General features: G+C 35.0%; 1 protein-coding gene across 7 annotated transcripts in view; it reads left to right on the top strand.

Moving 5' to 3' along the window:
* Positions 1-11880, top strand: part of LOC6570309 — a 50210-nt gene extending 38330 nt beyond the window's left edge. For 3 of the 7 annotated variants that reach the window (XM_032741938.2, XM_032741941.2, XM_032741939.2), the window contains 15 exons: positions 1512-1653; positions 3239-3563; positions 4376-4648; positions 4936-5094; positions 5146-5271; positions 5325-5498; positions 5941-6222; positions 6702-6923; positions 7531-7697; positions 8528-8819; positions 9132-9489; positions 9556-9654; positions 10562-10724; positions 10951-11077; positions 11147-11880. In XM_032741938.2, the coding sequence (XP_032597829.1) occupies positions 1512-1653; positions 3239-3563; positions 4376-4648; positions 4936-5094; positions 5146-5271; positions 5325-5498; positions 5941-6222; positions 6702-6923; positions 7531-7697; positions 8528-8819; positions 9132-9489; positions 9556-9654; positions 10562-10724; positions 10951-11077; positions 11147-11308 (3071 nt within the window). In that variant the 3' untranslated portion in view covers positions 11309-11880. Of the gene's footprint in view, positions 1-1511; positions 1654-3238; positions 3564-4375; positions 4649-4935; positions 5095-5145; positions 5272-5324; positions 5499-5940; positions 6223-6701; positions 6924-7530; positions 7698-8527; positions 8820-9131; positions 9490-9555; positions 9655-10561; positions 10725-10950; positions 11078-11146 lie in introns of those variants that run through there. The other 4 variants (XM_032741942.2, XM_032741943.2, XM_032741940.2 and 1 more) reach the window with 2 other exon arrangements.
* The last annotated feature ends 4022 nt before the right edge of the window (positions 11881-15902 follow it).

The following is a 15902-nucleotide window of genomic DNA, read 5'->3' as shown; positions in this document are numbered from 1 at the left end:
TTTAGAAAATTTATTGTCCAATCGGGTTGAGAATTAAATAAAAACTTAAAGTTTATTTGGAACTTAATTATAGATGAGAATTAAATAGTTAAACAATTTTAGATGAGATAGGAATTAAATAAAAACCTATTTCGCTTTATATATTTTAAATTCCTTGTCCGTGCTCGACATAATTGAGCAACTAATATATATATATATATATATATATATTATGGACACATCAAATATAATTTTGTAATAATATAAATATATTATGGAAATAAAATTCTAATCAATTTTAAAAAAATATCCCCAGGTTTGAAAGAGCTGAAGCTGTCGTCTTTTTACAGCTAATCTATTTGTGTAGCAGTCAGCTTATGCCAAGGCCCAGAAACACACACTGTAAAAAAAAAAAACAAACACGATCAACTGAGCTTCCCATAGCCTTCTAATCACACTACTCACTCTTTACCTACTCTACTTACTTTCTATAACTAATTTGTATATATCATAATTAATGTGTTTCAAACTTCAAACGCGCACAGCAAAGAGCTTTAGCAATCGAATATGTTGTTGTTGGTTCTTGAACAGAGCTAGAGCCTGGACATGTATGGCTTAAAGCTGTTTGTTAGGCTTTTCAGCTTTTCTATTGCAGCTCGCTGCTATGCACACGTAACAAATACAACAACATTTAATGTTAACTTGCACGTTTCGAGGAAACTTATTATTATTATTATAATTGTTTAGTTTTAATGTGTGTGTGTTTTGTGTGTGTGCTATTTAGTTTGTTAATTGTCCACTTTTTGTACTGTGTATGCATAAATGTGTTTTTTCTGTATATATATATCTATATATAAATAATTAATTAACCAACTAATTTTCACACGATATTTGTGCCGTTGCAATTTAAATTTAGCTTACACACTCCGTAGTAAATGTGTCAATCAGTCGATCTAACTGATCTGAACTGATTTCCAACTTTTATTGCGAGCTCAGTTTCTTTAATTAAAACCCAAAAAACTTCCGTTTTTTTCTCTTCTTCTTTCTCCCTTGATAAACAAAACTGAACAACAACAAAACGAAAAACAAATCGAATGAAAAAACCCAATTGGAACTGTATAACAATAAAAACAAAAAATCGCTCTCATAACATTTATGTTCGTTTCAAACCTCAACGCAAAAACCTACAAATAAAAAAATACACACACCCAACAAAAATAAATTTTCACCCAAAACCAAAAAAACTGCACACATAAAAAATAAAACATGCACACAAAAATATTTAACATACACTCAACACAATAAAACTCGATTCACAAAAAATACACTTATGCCTAAACAAAAATAAACGCACACAAACTAAATATGCTACACCCAAAAATAAAACTGCACAAATTAAACATATATACACTTTCTCTTTGGGGGTTCTGGTTTTGAAACGAATAAAAAAACGAAAATCAAAAATCGCAAAAAAAAACAAAAACTTAACAAAATTCGAATTCGAATTGGAAATCGAAATTCGATGTGTGCAGTGATTTGTGCTCAAGGCCTGATAGCGAAGGATAAAAGCGGTACGAGTGATCCATATGTGACGGTGCAGGTTAGCAAGGTGAAAAAGAGAACGCGCACAATGCCCCAGGAGCTAAACCCTGTGTGGAACGAGAAGTTTCACTTGTGAGTATTTTCCCCACTACTAATTGTACCACTACCATTACTACTACTACTACAACCAACACTACTACTACTACTCCTATTCCTTACAATTCTACTACCAATTCAACTACTACTAGTTTCCGCTGTTGTGTTGAGTCCCCCACCAACTGCTCAATCACAGATTGTCTAACTGTATTTTTTACACACCTAAAGTTCTACTACTTTCATCTAAAGTTCTACGCACTTTCTCTACTACTAAATCAACTACTACTTTTGTCTATTTGTAAATAATTAGCTTTATTTATATTTATCAATCCATTTCGGTTGCTTGGTTCTGTGTGAGAGCCAACAACTTGTTTTGTTTTTCTTCTTGTCGCCTTTGTCGTTTTTCGTGCGCTCTCTCGCTCTCTTCTTCTGCACAAACCCTTCCCAGAACGCTTCGATTGATTGCACTCATCGAGAGAGAGAGCTTAAGCTTTGGGAGAGCGGAGCTTTTGCGAGCGAAGCTAAAGGTTTTCCATTGCTCACTGCTACAAAACCTCAATTTGAAGCTGCTCGTTTTGATAATTGCTGTATCTGTAACAGCTGCTTTTTTTCTACACTCAGAAAAAACAAATAAGTGTCATGAAGACTAGACCAATTTTCGGGACTTTCGCAATAATTTCTAAAAATTTAAAAAATTCCCAGACAATTTTAATAATAATATTAAACAAAAGAAAGAAAAAGATAAAAGATTTTCAATTTTATTATTATCTATTACTGAGAAAAGATTTTCTAAATCGCATTTCTGAAGTAAGAAAATCATTTCAAAAATGCAAAATTAATCAACGTGGCTGCGAATTTCGCAAAGTTAGAAATAATTCTTTGCTATTTTATAGAAATGTTTTAAGAAGTAATATTTTGTAAAAAGTAGAAGAATTATTATTTAAAGAAAACTCTAAAATTTAAAAAATAAGTCATAAAGATTAAGCTTTCCACTCCACTACTTTGCTAGAGTTTCGAAAATTAAAAGAAAACACTGAAACAAATTTAAAGAATCCTTTTTAGGTATAATTGCGAGCTGCGAGAACTCAGAGTATTCATTTATTATTATTATTATACCTGAAATAAATATGATTTTGATTTTGTAAATGGGCATAATAATTTTTTATGTTATTTTATGTGTGTATGTGAAACAAATTTAATAATTATCGATAGAATTTAATGCTTAAAATGCATATATAAATTATTATTAATATTATTATGGGGGGGAACTTTAGAGCTAGATTTATTGAATGAACCCAATTCTTGCATGAAACCTTGGCTGTATTTTGAGAAACAATTCTCTGGGATTGCCACACAACGTCTGATGGCCAAGTAAAAATTGCGAGGTATTTTTAAATACACATTTGTTTGTATTCCTTTCAAATCAAATATAATTATTAAATATACAAAAAAATGCACAAAACTCTTAATTAATTAATTATCGAGTCTAATTTATTATCTAATGTCCATGCATGTCATACAATATATATTATTAGGGTTGCCAGCACACCACACTGTTTGACATTGAATACTAAATATCTTTATATATATATATACGCTATATGTACAAATATAAAATCAGTGAGTGCCACAACTCTTCGGATCGCATAAAAGTGCGCGTTTGGGATGAGGATAATGATTTGAAATCGAAATTGCGACAGAAATTGACACGCGAATCGGATGATTTTCTGGGTCAAACCATTATTGAAGTCCGTACGCTGTCCGGCGAGATGGATGTGTGGTATAATCTGGAGAAACGTACGGATAAATCGGCCGTATCCGGCGCCATTCGTTTGCATATCTCCGTCGAGATCAAGGGCGAGGAGAAGGTGGCACCCTATCACGTGCAGTATACCTGCCTCCACGAGAACCTCTTCCACTATCTCTGCGAGGAGAACTGCGGCATGGTAAGACACATGGTATATATATTTAAACTGTTTTTTTTTTTTTAATTTAAAGGAAAAAGTGTCAAAGTAACGAATAGTTAGAATTCGTTTAATTAATTATAATTTGCATAATTATAATTATTATTATTTGTTGTGTTATTATATAATATATAATATAATAACGATATAACTAATAATATTATTATAATTATAATTATTATTATTATTTATTATTATTGCCAAAAAGCTGCATTAATTTTATGAATTCATTTTCTACCTTTATCATCAAATTAAACTTGTGTAATTGGGTTTTTTCTGGGTGTTCCCCAATTAATGCAACAAATGTTGGACCATTTTGCATTTAAATACCCCCCGAAATCAAAATCAAAAAATTTCTTATTTTTAAATTTTTTAATGATTTTAAACTTTATGTTATATATAATTTAATTCAATTCGTATTTATTCTGTCGACTGACTTTAGTTGACATTAATTAAATAAATAAATTAATAAAATAAATAAAACTGCATAAAATGATACTTTTTTATATATCATACTTTTTTATTATTAAAATTATACTTTTTTATATATTTATATTTATAATTTTCAAAATTATTAAGTGCATATTTGCCAAAGTGAGTTTATTATTTTATTTAAGTTATAATTTTTAATTTCAATGCAATTTTTTTAAAAAGTATTTTTGAACTATTTAAAACGTATTTATCAATTACAAATTACTTAAAATACAAACTGAAAAAGTCAGCTATTGTTGAGAGAGTGTTGCTATTATTTTAGTCGCAAGTGTATTATCTATATGTTTTATTTTATTTGACAGGTCAAGCTGCCCACGCAAAAAGGTGACGATGCGTGGAAGCTGTACTTTGACGAGATTCCCGAGGAAATTGTCGACGAGTTCTCGATGCGATATGGCATCGAGAATATATATCAGGCGATGACCCATTTCCACTGTCTGTCGGCGAAATATCTGTGTCCCGGCGTGCCGGCTGTGATGAGCACCCTGCTGGCCAACATAAATGCCTATTATGCGCATACGACTGCCTCCTCGGCTGTATCGGCCAGCGATCGATTTGCGGCTAGCAATTTTGGAGTACGTATTACCCATTTTTAACCCCAGCTACTTATCTAGTGTTCTAGTATTTTTCTCTACGCTGGCAATTTGTTTCGTTTGCTTAAATATATTGCCTATCGATAAATATCGAAATACCAAACCATAACATAAAATCACTTATCATTTACTTATCAGCTTAGTTTATAGTTTCACCGAAGTCAACAAGTATAAGTATTAAATGTTCTATATCTCAAAGCATATCGATCGAAAATCGATAGGTTATTAAAACAATAGCAGCTTCTCAATATTTCCATTAACTTTTGCAGAAGGAAAAGTTTGTCAAGTTGTTGGATCAGCTGCATAACTCGTTGCGCATCGATCTATCGATGTATCGGAATAATTTTCCCGCATCCAGCCAGGAGAAACTCATGGATCTCAAGTCAACTGTTGACCTATTGACCTCCATAACATTCTTCCGCATGAAGGTGAGTAATGGCGCATTAATATTTAAGTCAAATAATCGATTTATCGAATAGGTTCAAGAATTATCGAGTCCACCGAGAGCGAGCACGGTTGTCAAGGATTGCGTCAAAGCCTGTCTTAGATCCACTTATCAATTCCTATTCGAGAACTGCTACGAGCTCTACAACAGGGAGTTTCAGGTACACAATTACATGCAATTGCTTTGAATTACTTGCAATTACTTTGCTCGCAGGTTGATCCAAACGAGGCCAAACGGGATACCGACGACCACGGACCAAAGCTGGACAGCGTCGACTTCTGGCACAAGCTGATCGCTCTCATCGTATCCGTGATCGATGAGGACAAGAACAGTTACGGCACTGTCCTCAATCAATTCCCACAAGAACTGAATATCGGACAGGTATATGTAAATATATTCTATGATTTATTGTTATATTTATTTTCATATTTTATGTGCAGTTTAAAAACAAATAAGAAATATTTATAATTTGCTTATATTTTCTTATTTTATTATATTTTAATATCTATATATCATTTTATATTATATTATTTATAACTATATATTATAAAACATTTTTTAACGTTTAATGTTTTATTTGAATTAATAATTTTTTTTTTTTTAATACTTTAATTTTAATTTAACTTTGATTTATGGAGGGAATACTAAACAATATATATTATAAATTCATATTTGAAAGAATTGCAAAAAAAAATCGAAACATACACATACACACATAGCGGCGCTCAGCTCACGAATTCGAATACAAACTTCGAATTAGGCGCCAGCGAATAATAAACACGAACACGAAGGCGATACCGAGAGCTTTTAATAATTTCTTCGATTTTAGTTATCGGCTGCGACGATGTGGGGCTTGTTCGCCGTGGACATGAAGTACGCATTGGAGGAACATGAGCAGCATCGCTTGTGCAAGTCATCGGCCTACATGAATCTGCACTTTCGTGTCAAATGGCTGTACAGCAATTACGTGAAAGAGGTGCCACCCTACAAGGGGGCGGTGCCCGAATATCCCGCCTGGTTCGAACCCTTCGTCATGCAGTGGCTCAACGAGAACGACGATGTCTCCCTCGAATATCTGCACGGTGCCTTCAATCGTGACAAAAAGGATGGAGTAAGCTCAAAATAAAATACAGTTACATACTATATATTTATATGTGTGTATTTATCTATATATCTATATATTTATGCATTTATTTATTTATTTTAATACCTGTATATATATGTAAATATTTATTTATTCACATATTTATAAATTCAATTATTTTAATATCTATATATATATAAACATTCATTTATTTACTTATTTAAATATTTATTTATTTATAAAGTTATACATTTATTTATTTTAATATCTATTTATTTAATTATATAATTTATAAATTCATTTATCTTAATATCTATATGGGTAAATATTTATTTATTACATATTTATATAGTTATCTATATATCTTCAACATTCTCGGACTATGCAAATGCTCTCCGCCTCTCTGTCTCAATCTATATATGTGTCTCTCTCTCTTTCTCACTCTCTCTGAAACTCTGATGACTATTGCCATTTTCATTATATATTTGTATATTCGATTTAATTAGTTTCAAAAGAGCAGTGAACACGCTTTGTTCTCCAATTCGGTTGTCGATGTTTTCACACAATTGACGCAGTGCTTCGATGTTGTTAGCAAACTCGAGTGTCCAGATCCAGAAATTTGGAAACGTTACATGAGGCGTTTTGCTAAAACTATCGTTAAAGTACTCATTGCCTATGCTGATATTGTGAAAATGGAGTTCCCAGAGCATATGAGGGACGAACGAATTGTAAGTACAACGATGCTATATACTCTTCCCAGGCACTTTTACAAAAACCAAAAAAATATATATATATTTATATTGCTATTTACAAAAGAAATAATAATATTTAATTTAAAAATCACATACATATCTAATCAATTGTATAAATAATAAATGCCAATTAGAGGCTGGCCTGCCTAAAATTAAAAAGTCGCAATGAAAATAAAAAATAAAATAAATAATTTTTTAATTTATAAACTTAGGCACATGCTAAGATATCCAATTCGTCGCATAAGTAATAAATGCAATCTATAAAAGATGGTCTGCATATTAAAAAATAATAATAAATAGTAATTATAGTTTAAATAAATTAACAAAGTGATATAAAAAAATCACATAGATAATCTAATAAATCGATGAATGATAAATGCTAACTAATTTAAAAACGTATTATATTAAAAATAAATAAAATATATTTAAAAAATAAATAAAATAAAAAAAAGAAACGAAAAAAGAGTAATGCATAAATTTAGATTTAATTTTTTTTTATAAATTATCTAGAATGCCGCTCTTTGCTCACATTAAAAAATAAATAATAATAAGAAACAACTGAATTATCTTGCTATTTATCCAGGCCTGCATTCTGATGAACAACATACAGCAGTTGCGGGTTCAATTGGAGAAGATGTTCGAGTCGATGGGCGGCGATAAGCTGGAGGAGGATGCTGCCAACATTCTCAAGGAGCTGCAGCAGAACCTCAACTCCGCCTTGGATGATCTTGCCACGCAGTTTGCTATAAGGCAAGATCCACAACTTTACAATCAAACTATTTATAAATATATATTTACTATTTATTTATGAATTATTTATTATTTAATTATTTTCTACAATTTAACTGTGCAAAACGTTTTTAACGTGTTTGTTTGCGCTATCAGATTTTGGATAGCTTTATTTTCCAATTAATAACTCGAAGATAATTGCACGTTATAAACTTTATTGAACGCATTTAGACTAGAAGCCAAATGTTTAGTCTTTTCAACAACACTTTGTTTATTAAAGGTTTGAAGCCAATTGCTAAACCTTTCGCAACAATAGTAACTGACGACCGATTACCGACAATGAACCTAAACCTTCTCACAACGAAAATAGCTAAAACCGATCGATAAGCTAGAGCTATGCGAATCAACTGATTAGCTGCAGCAGCCGGCCGATCAGCGAACGCACTTTATCTCGAGAGAGAGAGAGAGAGAGAGAGAGAGAGAGAGAGGAGAGAGAGAGAGAGAGAGAGAGAGAGAGAGAGAGAGAGAGAGAGAGAGAGAGAGAGAGAGAGAGAGAGAGAGAGAGCGCTGCACAAAGAGAGTGCTGTACAATGAGAGCGCTGCTAACGCCGGCTGCTGCAGCTCAAAGTGCATTTAACATAATGCGGATAAGTAATTAAAACTAACAATAAGCTATGTATATCAAACATATTAACAATTCATTCAACAGTGTTTTGAGCAATAAAACTAGATTAATATATTTAATATCTATAATATATAAGCATGTAATGTAATCTGTAATTGTATAAATCCAGTTTATATCACAGTCGATGCTTATTTATTTTCAATTGTTTTGTTTTATTTTTTTCTAGTTTGGAACCACGCATTACACAATCGGTTCGGGAATTAGGCGACATGCTACTCTCGATCAAGGGTGGAAGTGGACCTCTGACAGCTGGAAATCAGGCTGTGCAAAGGAATGCGGTTGCCGTTGAGGCAGACGATGTGCTGAGGCCTTTGATGGATCTACTCGACGGGTCCTTGACCCTGTACGCCCAGTCCTGCGAGAAGACGGTGCTGAAACGACTGCTCAAGGAGCTCTGGAAGATTGTTATGCGAATTCTGGAGAAGACCATAGTGCTGCCCCCAATGAATGACAAGACGGTAAGTTAAATAATTCAACAATAAATAATTGATTAAATATAAATATAATATAAATATATATATATATATATATATATATATATATATATATATATATATATATATTATATATATATATATATATAAAATTATATATAATTATATAATAATTAAATTACATTATAAATCTTGAACTATAAATGTTAATTAAATAATAATTAAATCATAAATCTATTTAAATATAAATATAAATGAATGAATAATTACATTAAATGATGAATCTATTGAAATATAAATGAAGATAATAATTGAATATTGAATAATTATGTTTAGATGATGTTCAAGCACCTAACTGATAATGCAAAGAATCTGGCATCGAATGCAAAAATCGAAGATATGGGCCGTTTGTTCAAATCGCATATGGCCGGCAAGCAGGATGTGAAAAGTGCCCTTAGCGGTGTCATGGACATATCAAAGGAGGTGGAGAAGAATTTATCGCCCAAACAATGTGCCGTACTCGATGTTGCCTTAGACACAATCAAACAATACTTCCATGCCGGTGGCAATGGACTAAAGAAGACCTTCCTCGAGAAGTCATCCGAGCTGCAAAGTCTCCGCTACGCGCTCAGCTTATACACCCAAATGACAGACACACTCATCAAGACGTTCATATCCAGCCAAGTGCACGAAGGTCTGTAATCAATCAATCAATCAATCAATCAGCATCAATCAAATCTAATAAATCTTTGTTCTACAGTTGATCCTGAGAATGCTGAGGAAAGTGTGGGCGAGATTTCAGTGCAAATCGATCTATTCTCGCATCCGGGCACGGGAGAGCACAAAGTTAATGTTAAAGGTAATACACACACATAAAGCTAAAAATAATACATGTAATCAGAAAAAAAGCGGAAAAATCAACCTAATTCAGCAAGTATATTTCTAACAAGAGAGAACGTTGCCTTGATACTTTGATATCATCACTAATACCAGCTGATAACAGGTCGCACATGGTGGCTGTAGCGAAGATATGGGCGTGGCCGAAAAAAAAATGTTGTAGGACGGTCTTAGTAATCTGCCTTTCAAGTTTGCTAACTGTAGCTCTTAAATTACGGAAGATGTAGGCTTTTTTTCAACTTACACTAGCAAGTGTATCGTGTTGTGGAGGCGGAGTGGGCGTGGCCATCCATTTTTTTATATCGAGCTCTTAGGGGAGTCACCAGTAATATACTTTATCCAATTTAATTTCTTGCTTACAAATTATGGAAGAAATGCGCACTTCAGGGCCAAAGTTCTTGGGGCGGCGGGTGTAGTCCGAAAATGTATATGCCGATCTTTGAAGAAGATTACCAGCAAGTTATCTTCCACGTTTGGTGAGTCTATCTTAAAATTGATGCGAGCACAGACCAGTATTTGCTCCAAGTTTCTGCACAATTTTCTAAAATTTAGAAAAACTAAATTTGTTAATAATCGAAAATATTTCTAAAATATAAAATCTGAATTTTTAGAAATTCGTTTTTTTTGAAAAAGAGCTTTAATTTAAGCGTTCTTATACCTGACACAAATCATTTACTGATACACTTATCGATATAAATCGATACCCAATAAAAGGCAAAGCTACCAATTTAAATATGCTCTGAGATATACTATTAATAAACTTTCATTAAGATGGAATATACCCTATTTATAGTATCGGCTTGATCTCAAGTCGATTTTCTAGTTCATTTAACAGTTTTTTTTTTTTGTTTTTCTTGATTCATTTTCAGTTGTGGCTGCCAACGATCTGAAGTGGCAAATACCTTCTGGCATGTTTAGGCCATTTGTGGAGATAAATCTGATTGGACCACATCTACAGGACAAAAAGCGCAAGTATGCAACAAAATCGAAGTCAAACAACTGGTCGCCCAAATACAATGAATCCTTCAGTTTGTGAGTACTATTGAACTATATATTTACCTATGTCTATATTTTATTTGAAAGATTAGTGTTAATTTATATTCCTATTTATAAAAGTTAAGTACAGAAAGAAATAATATTAGATTATATATTTAATATTTTATTTTTAATTGTATTTAATTTAATTGAAATTTGTATTTCATAAATTAAATAATTATTTATTCTGATACTATTATTTTATTATTATTATTTTTAATAGTGCCATTGGCAATGAGGAGCAATTGGATTTCTTCGAGCTGCATATTTGCGTCAAGGACTATTGTTTCGCCCGTGACGATCGACTCGTGGGCGTGGCAGTGATACCCCTCAAGGATATATCCGAAAAGGTATATAAATATTTAATTTAATAGTCAATTTTTTTACTATATATATATACTTTATTGTATATTGAGCAGGGATCGGTGGCATGCTGGTTGCCTCTGCAGCGCCGCATCGAAATGGATGAGACAGGTTGGACCATTTTAAGGATATTATCGCAAAGGAATAACGACGAGGTTGCCAAGGAATTTGTTAAGCTTAAATCGGAGATACGTCAGGAACCGACCATGGGCACTTAACTCTCACACACACACACATGCTTATATACTCACACACACACACACACTCACACACACACACACACTCACACATACACACACACTCACACACACACACACACTCACACACACACTCACACACACACACACACTCACACACACACACAAATGTGCTCAATCTAAACACAAATCATGCTTATTCATATAGGAGAATTTATACATTAAAGTAGCGTTACAAACAGAACTATCCCCAACAAATACATATTTAATAAAAAGAAAACATATGCACTCTAAGCTAATATGATATTATTTTGGCATCATTATATATCATATATATAAACACAATCTGTACAGATGTACAAAAAAAAAACAAAAAAAAATATATATACAAATTTTGCTTCCCCAAAAGAACCAAAGGATTACATTCCATAATCACCTATATAATCACACATATACATATACAAATATATATACATAAACTATATATATATATATATACATTCATAATTACATCGGAAATGTAAGATTGTCATTAAGCGCACATTCCTAGATTTTTTGTATATAATAAGTACCTGTGTATAAAATTAATCATTTTATTATGTTTTCTTTTTCGTTGATTTTTACTAAAAATTGGTTAAATATGATTTTTGTGCATAAAATAATTACATAATAATTAATAATAATAATTTTCTATTGTAACAATAGAATTAGCCTATTATCGAATAATTGTCAAAAAAAAATATATATATATAAAAAAAAATAATATGAAGAAAAAAACGATTGTTTGTAATTATTTATTATCGATAATTCGATAGTTCTTTCAGATAAGATTTCAGTATTCGCTTACATTTTAGCGCTTCCGATAACTATTGTTACTCACACAACAACATCAGCTACAGCTGTAATAACGAGGAGAATAGCGATGCATTCACAAGGAGCAGCAAGGCGGTCAGATCTACATTTGTTGAGCACGGAAACACAAACGGCTCGGTTGAAAATGCTTGAAATTGTCTGAAAATAATATAAATAGCATTAAAAAATTATTTTGAGCACGAAAATGCTTGATATTGCAATTTTTGATTCTTTTTGGTTGAAAATGTTTGAAATTTTCTGAAAATAATTAAATAGCGCTAAAACAGTATTTTGTGCACTAAACCATTTTTGCAATTTTGCTGTTTTTTTGGTTGAATATGCCCAAAATTGCCTGAAATGAGATAAACGGATATGAAGCAGTATCTTGAGACATACTAATCTTTATTTTGCGACATACATACATACATACATATATACATAAGCAGGACTAAAAAAATGATTTAGAGCACCAAAATGCTTAATTTTTAAATTTTTTTGCTTCTTTCTGGCTGAAAATTATATAGCATTAAAAGAGTATTTTGAGCACTAAAAAATGTTGACACTATTTAATGTTTTTAATATATTTTCAATTTTGTTTAAGAATATCCATTAATATCTTAGATGAGTCTGAAGTCAATTTTTAAAAATCAAAAATCGAGACAATTCTAAAAATACGTTAATATTTAAAATTTGACAATTTTTGACGAAGATATGGCCTGTTAAAGGTTGACCCTATTTAATGTTTTTAACATATTTTCGATTTTTTTGAAGGATATCCCTTAATATCTTTATTATATGAGTTTGGTCATATTTTTTTAATGCAGTTCTGTTTCAAAAGTCGAGCCAATACTCAAAATACCTTACCTGAACTTGTGGAATGGTTCGGATGGGGCTGACCTCCCACCGGGGAGGTTAGCTGCGAATAATATGAGATTTCTCGTAAATAAGCAGTCCCGGACAAACAGCGGGTGCGATAATGTCAATCGTACCAAAAAGGCGCTTGTGTTGCCGCCTTTAAAGTATTGCCTCACCCAACCCCTTTCTCCCCACACTATTACTTACCCCATCCTATCCCCACATCTCACTCCGTGTCGGACTAAGGCGTTATCTGAACCGTGCCGAGAGTCAGCATGGCGGGGGCCTGGGAGATAAACTAGCCCAGTCTCGAACGGTGGGCTCAGGCAAATGACGACCGCCTTTTCTAATTTAGCCTTACCCGGGCAACGCGGATCTCTGCCCGTGCGGACACATCTTTCTGCGCAGCTCGTGGGAACAGAATGAAAAATTCAAAAAGTACTCTGCGGAGTATATCGCAAGACATTTAGAGGGTCGAGACCTACGGGGAAAGACCTCCTCGTGTGGTAGCCCACCCTCCACACCGTGCTGCTCATCACTGCCATCATTGACGAAGTCATTGCGTCTGGTGGGGACATTGCGGTCTCATTCGCAGGCATTCATTTCCGGGTTGGTTTCCCGGTCATTGAGTGCGCGGATGAGTACCACAGTAGACACTCGTGCCACAGATCAGAGCAGTCGCGCTGCGCACCCCACTGACTTATCGGAGGACCTCGCAGAGGATGAGGAGCTTGCTAAAGTGACGCTCGGCCAAGAAGAGATGCTTGGGGACGAGCACATCCCCATGTCCTCACAGGAGCTGGCGGAGGAGCTGCAGATGCAGCAGTAGCTGACGTCGGCATGACGAGCAGCGGTGACGGGGGCAACTCCAGGCCCCAATCACCGTGTCAGTTGGAGCCTCAGCTGTCGTAGATGTTCAAGGTCATCGACACAGGGCTGGCTCAGGTAAACATCCATCGTGCTAAGACAGCTTCAGCGGTTTTCAAAATTGGGATGCTACAACTCGACCTTAGAGCTCTACCTAGCCAACGGGCTATCTGGTATCCCCAGAAACCCGCTAGAGCTGGACAGGGCTATAGGTGACCTCAACAAGTGCGTAACAAATGCATTTGAGGATAATGGCTAGGGAAAAAGCACATGGAAAAGGAAGCCCCCTCACGTCGCCTCTTGAATAAAACAAAGAGAGACGGAATATGGGAGTAATTCCGTGAAAGCCTAAGAAAGGCCAAAGGGAAGAATTACAGATACTTCTGCGAAAGCATAGTTAGCACAAGCGAAGGCGCCAGGCTCCATAGAGCACTGGCGAAACGAACGCCTGATGCAAACTTAGAACTGAAGTGTAGGGATAAGTCATTTAGGAGCAGTAATTTGCTAAAACTTGAACTACATTTCGAGACGCATTTCCCAGGCAGCATACCCCTGCAAGAAGAGGCAATCGAAAGGGAGAGCAGATATAGGCCGTCAACTGACGACTGGGCATACGTCAAGCCGACAATCACAAGGGAGAGACTTATTTGGTTAATTGGTACATTCCAGTCCTATACGTCTCCCGGAATGGACGGCATATCGCAATCCCCTCTTCAAATGGGCCAGGAAATGTAACGAACCTATTTACTTCGTCGTGTTTTGGCTAAGCTAAAACTCAGTCGAGCTGCAGGTTCGAGTAACAAAATGTATTATTGCGTTTGCAACAATTAATAACACAGTCTATATATATATTAAAACTTGCTTTATTTGATTCCACTTTTATTCGCTTAATGACTGTTCGTTCCGTGTTGTCTCGCCATACATCGATGTCCTTGGTCAGTTGGGAGCGAGCTCCTGATGCTCACTAGGACTAGTGGTTTCCTTGTTCCCCAAGTCAGGATTCGCGTGTCACTCTCTGGCTCAGCACAGGCCAAGCCTCGTTTGCTTCGCTTGGTTCCTTTGCGGATTTCGCCGCGTTGAAGAGAGACCTGCAACTTTGTCGAAGGACATTTAGTTAAGGTGTCCACCATGGTGGTTTCTTCTTGTGCATTGGCTTATTAATAGGGCAGGCTGCCTTAAAAGCCTTGTTGCAAGCTAAAGATTGCAGAGATGAGCTAATTTGTCCGGGCCTTTTGGTGGGTGTTCCGAAAGGGTTCGGTCAAGTTTGGCTTTGAAGATTTCCCAGTTCGTCTTCTTCTGATTTGTGAAGTGAACTGGATCTAGGTGGCTCGCGAGAAGCTCGAATTCTATGTACCTGTGATCAGAGAAGGAGTGGTCATCGGACACTCTCCAATTTGTTAACTAGTCACTCATAGATTGTGAGATGAGGGTCAGGTCAATGACCTCTCGTGTATTTTTGATAATGAAAGTGGGTTCATTATCCGTATTACATACTCGGAGGTTAGTATTAAAGATGAAGGATAAGAGTGACTCACCCCTAAGATTTGTATCCGTACTCTCCCACTGTGTGTGGTGAGCATTGGCGTCGCAGCCCATATCCAATCCTGTGCTTCTCGCACTCCTGGACGAGGGACCTTGTAATCTCGTCTGATGGCGGGCCGGCGTTGTCGTAGGCCATATAGACAGACAGTAGCCTTACCGGAGCTGATTGGAGCTCCAGGCTTACCGCTGTGTTGTCAGCATTGCTAAAATTATGCAGCAGTAAAATATTTAGGTGTTTTTTCGCGAGGATACAGGTGCGTTTTTTACCTTCATTGCCAGCTACTAAAAGCTTTGTTGCCTAGTCCGCAAACCAAGGTTCTTGAACAAGTACAATGTCGTCTCCGCCTCCAGCCAGGCGGAGCATCAGAGCAGCGGATGCTGCTTTACTGTGGTGAAGGTTTATCTGCCGTAGTCTCAAGGACATCCGGCGAATCCACCATCACCACCGTGTTGTTGCTGTCGTCCTCGTCCGACAGCGTGAAGTCGTCTTCGTCCAACT

Source organism: Drosophila grimshawi, unplaced genomic scaffold (genome assembly GCF_018153295.1).
Source record: "Drosophila grimshawi isolate 15287-2541.00 unplaced genomic scaffold, ASM1815329v1 contig_80, whole genome shotgun sequence".
Taxonomy (NCBI): domain Eukaryota; kingdom Metazoa; phylum Arthropoda; class Insecta; order Diptera; family Drosophilidae; genus Drosophila; species Drosophila grimshawi.
Note: the sequence above shows the minus strand (reverse complement) of the source record. Positions and strands in the feature narration are given on the sequence as shown.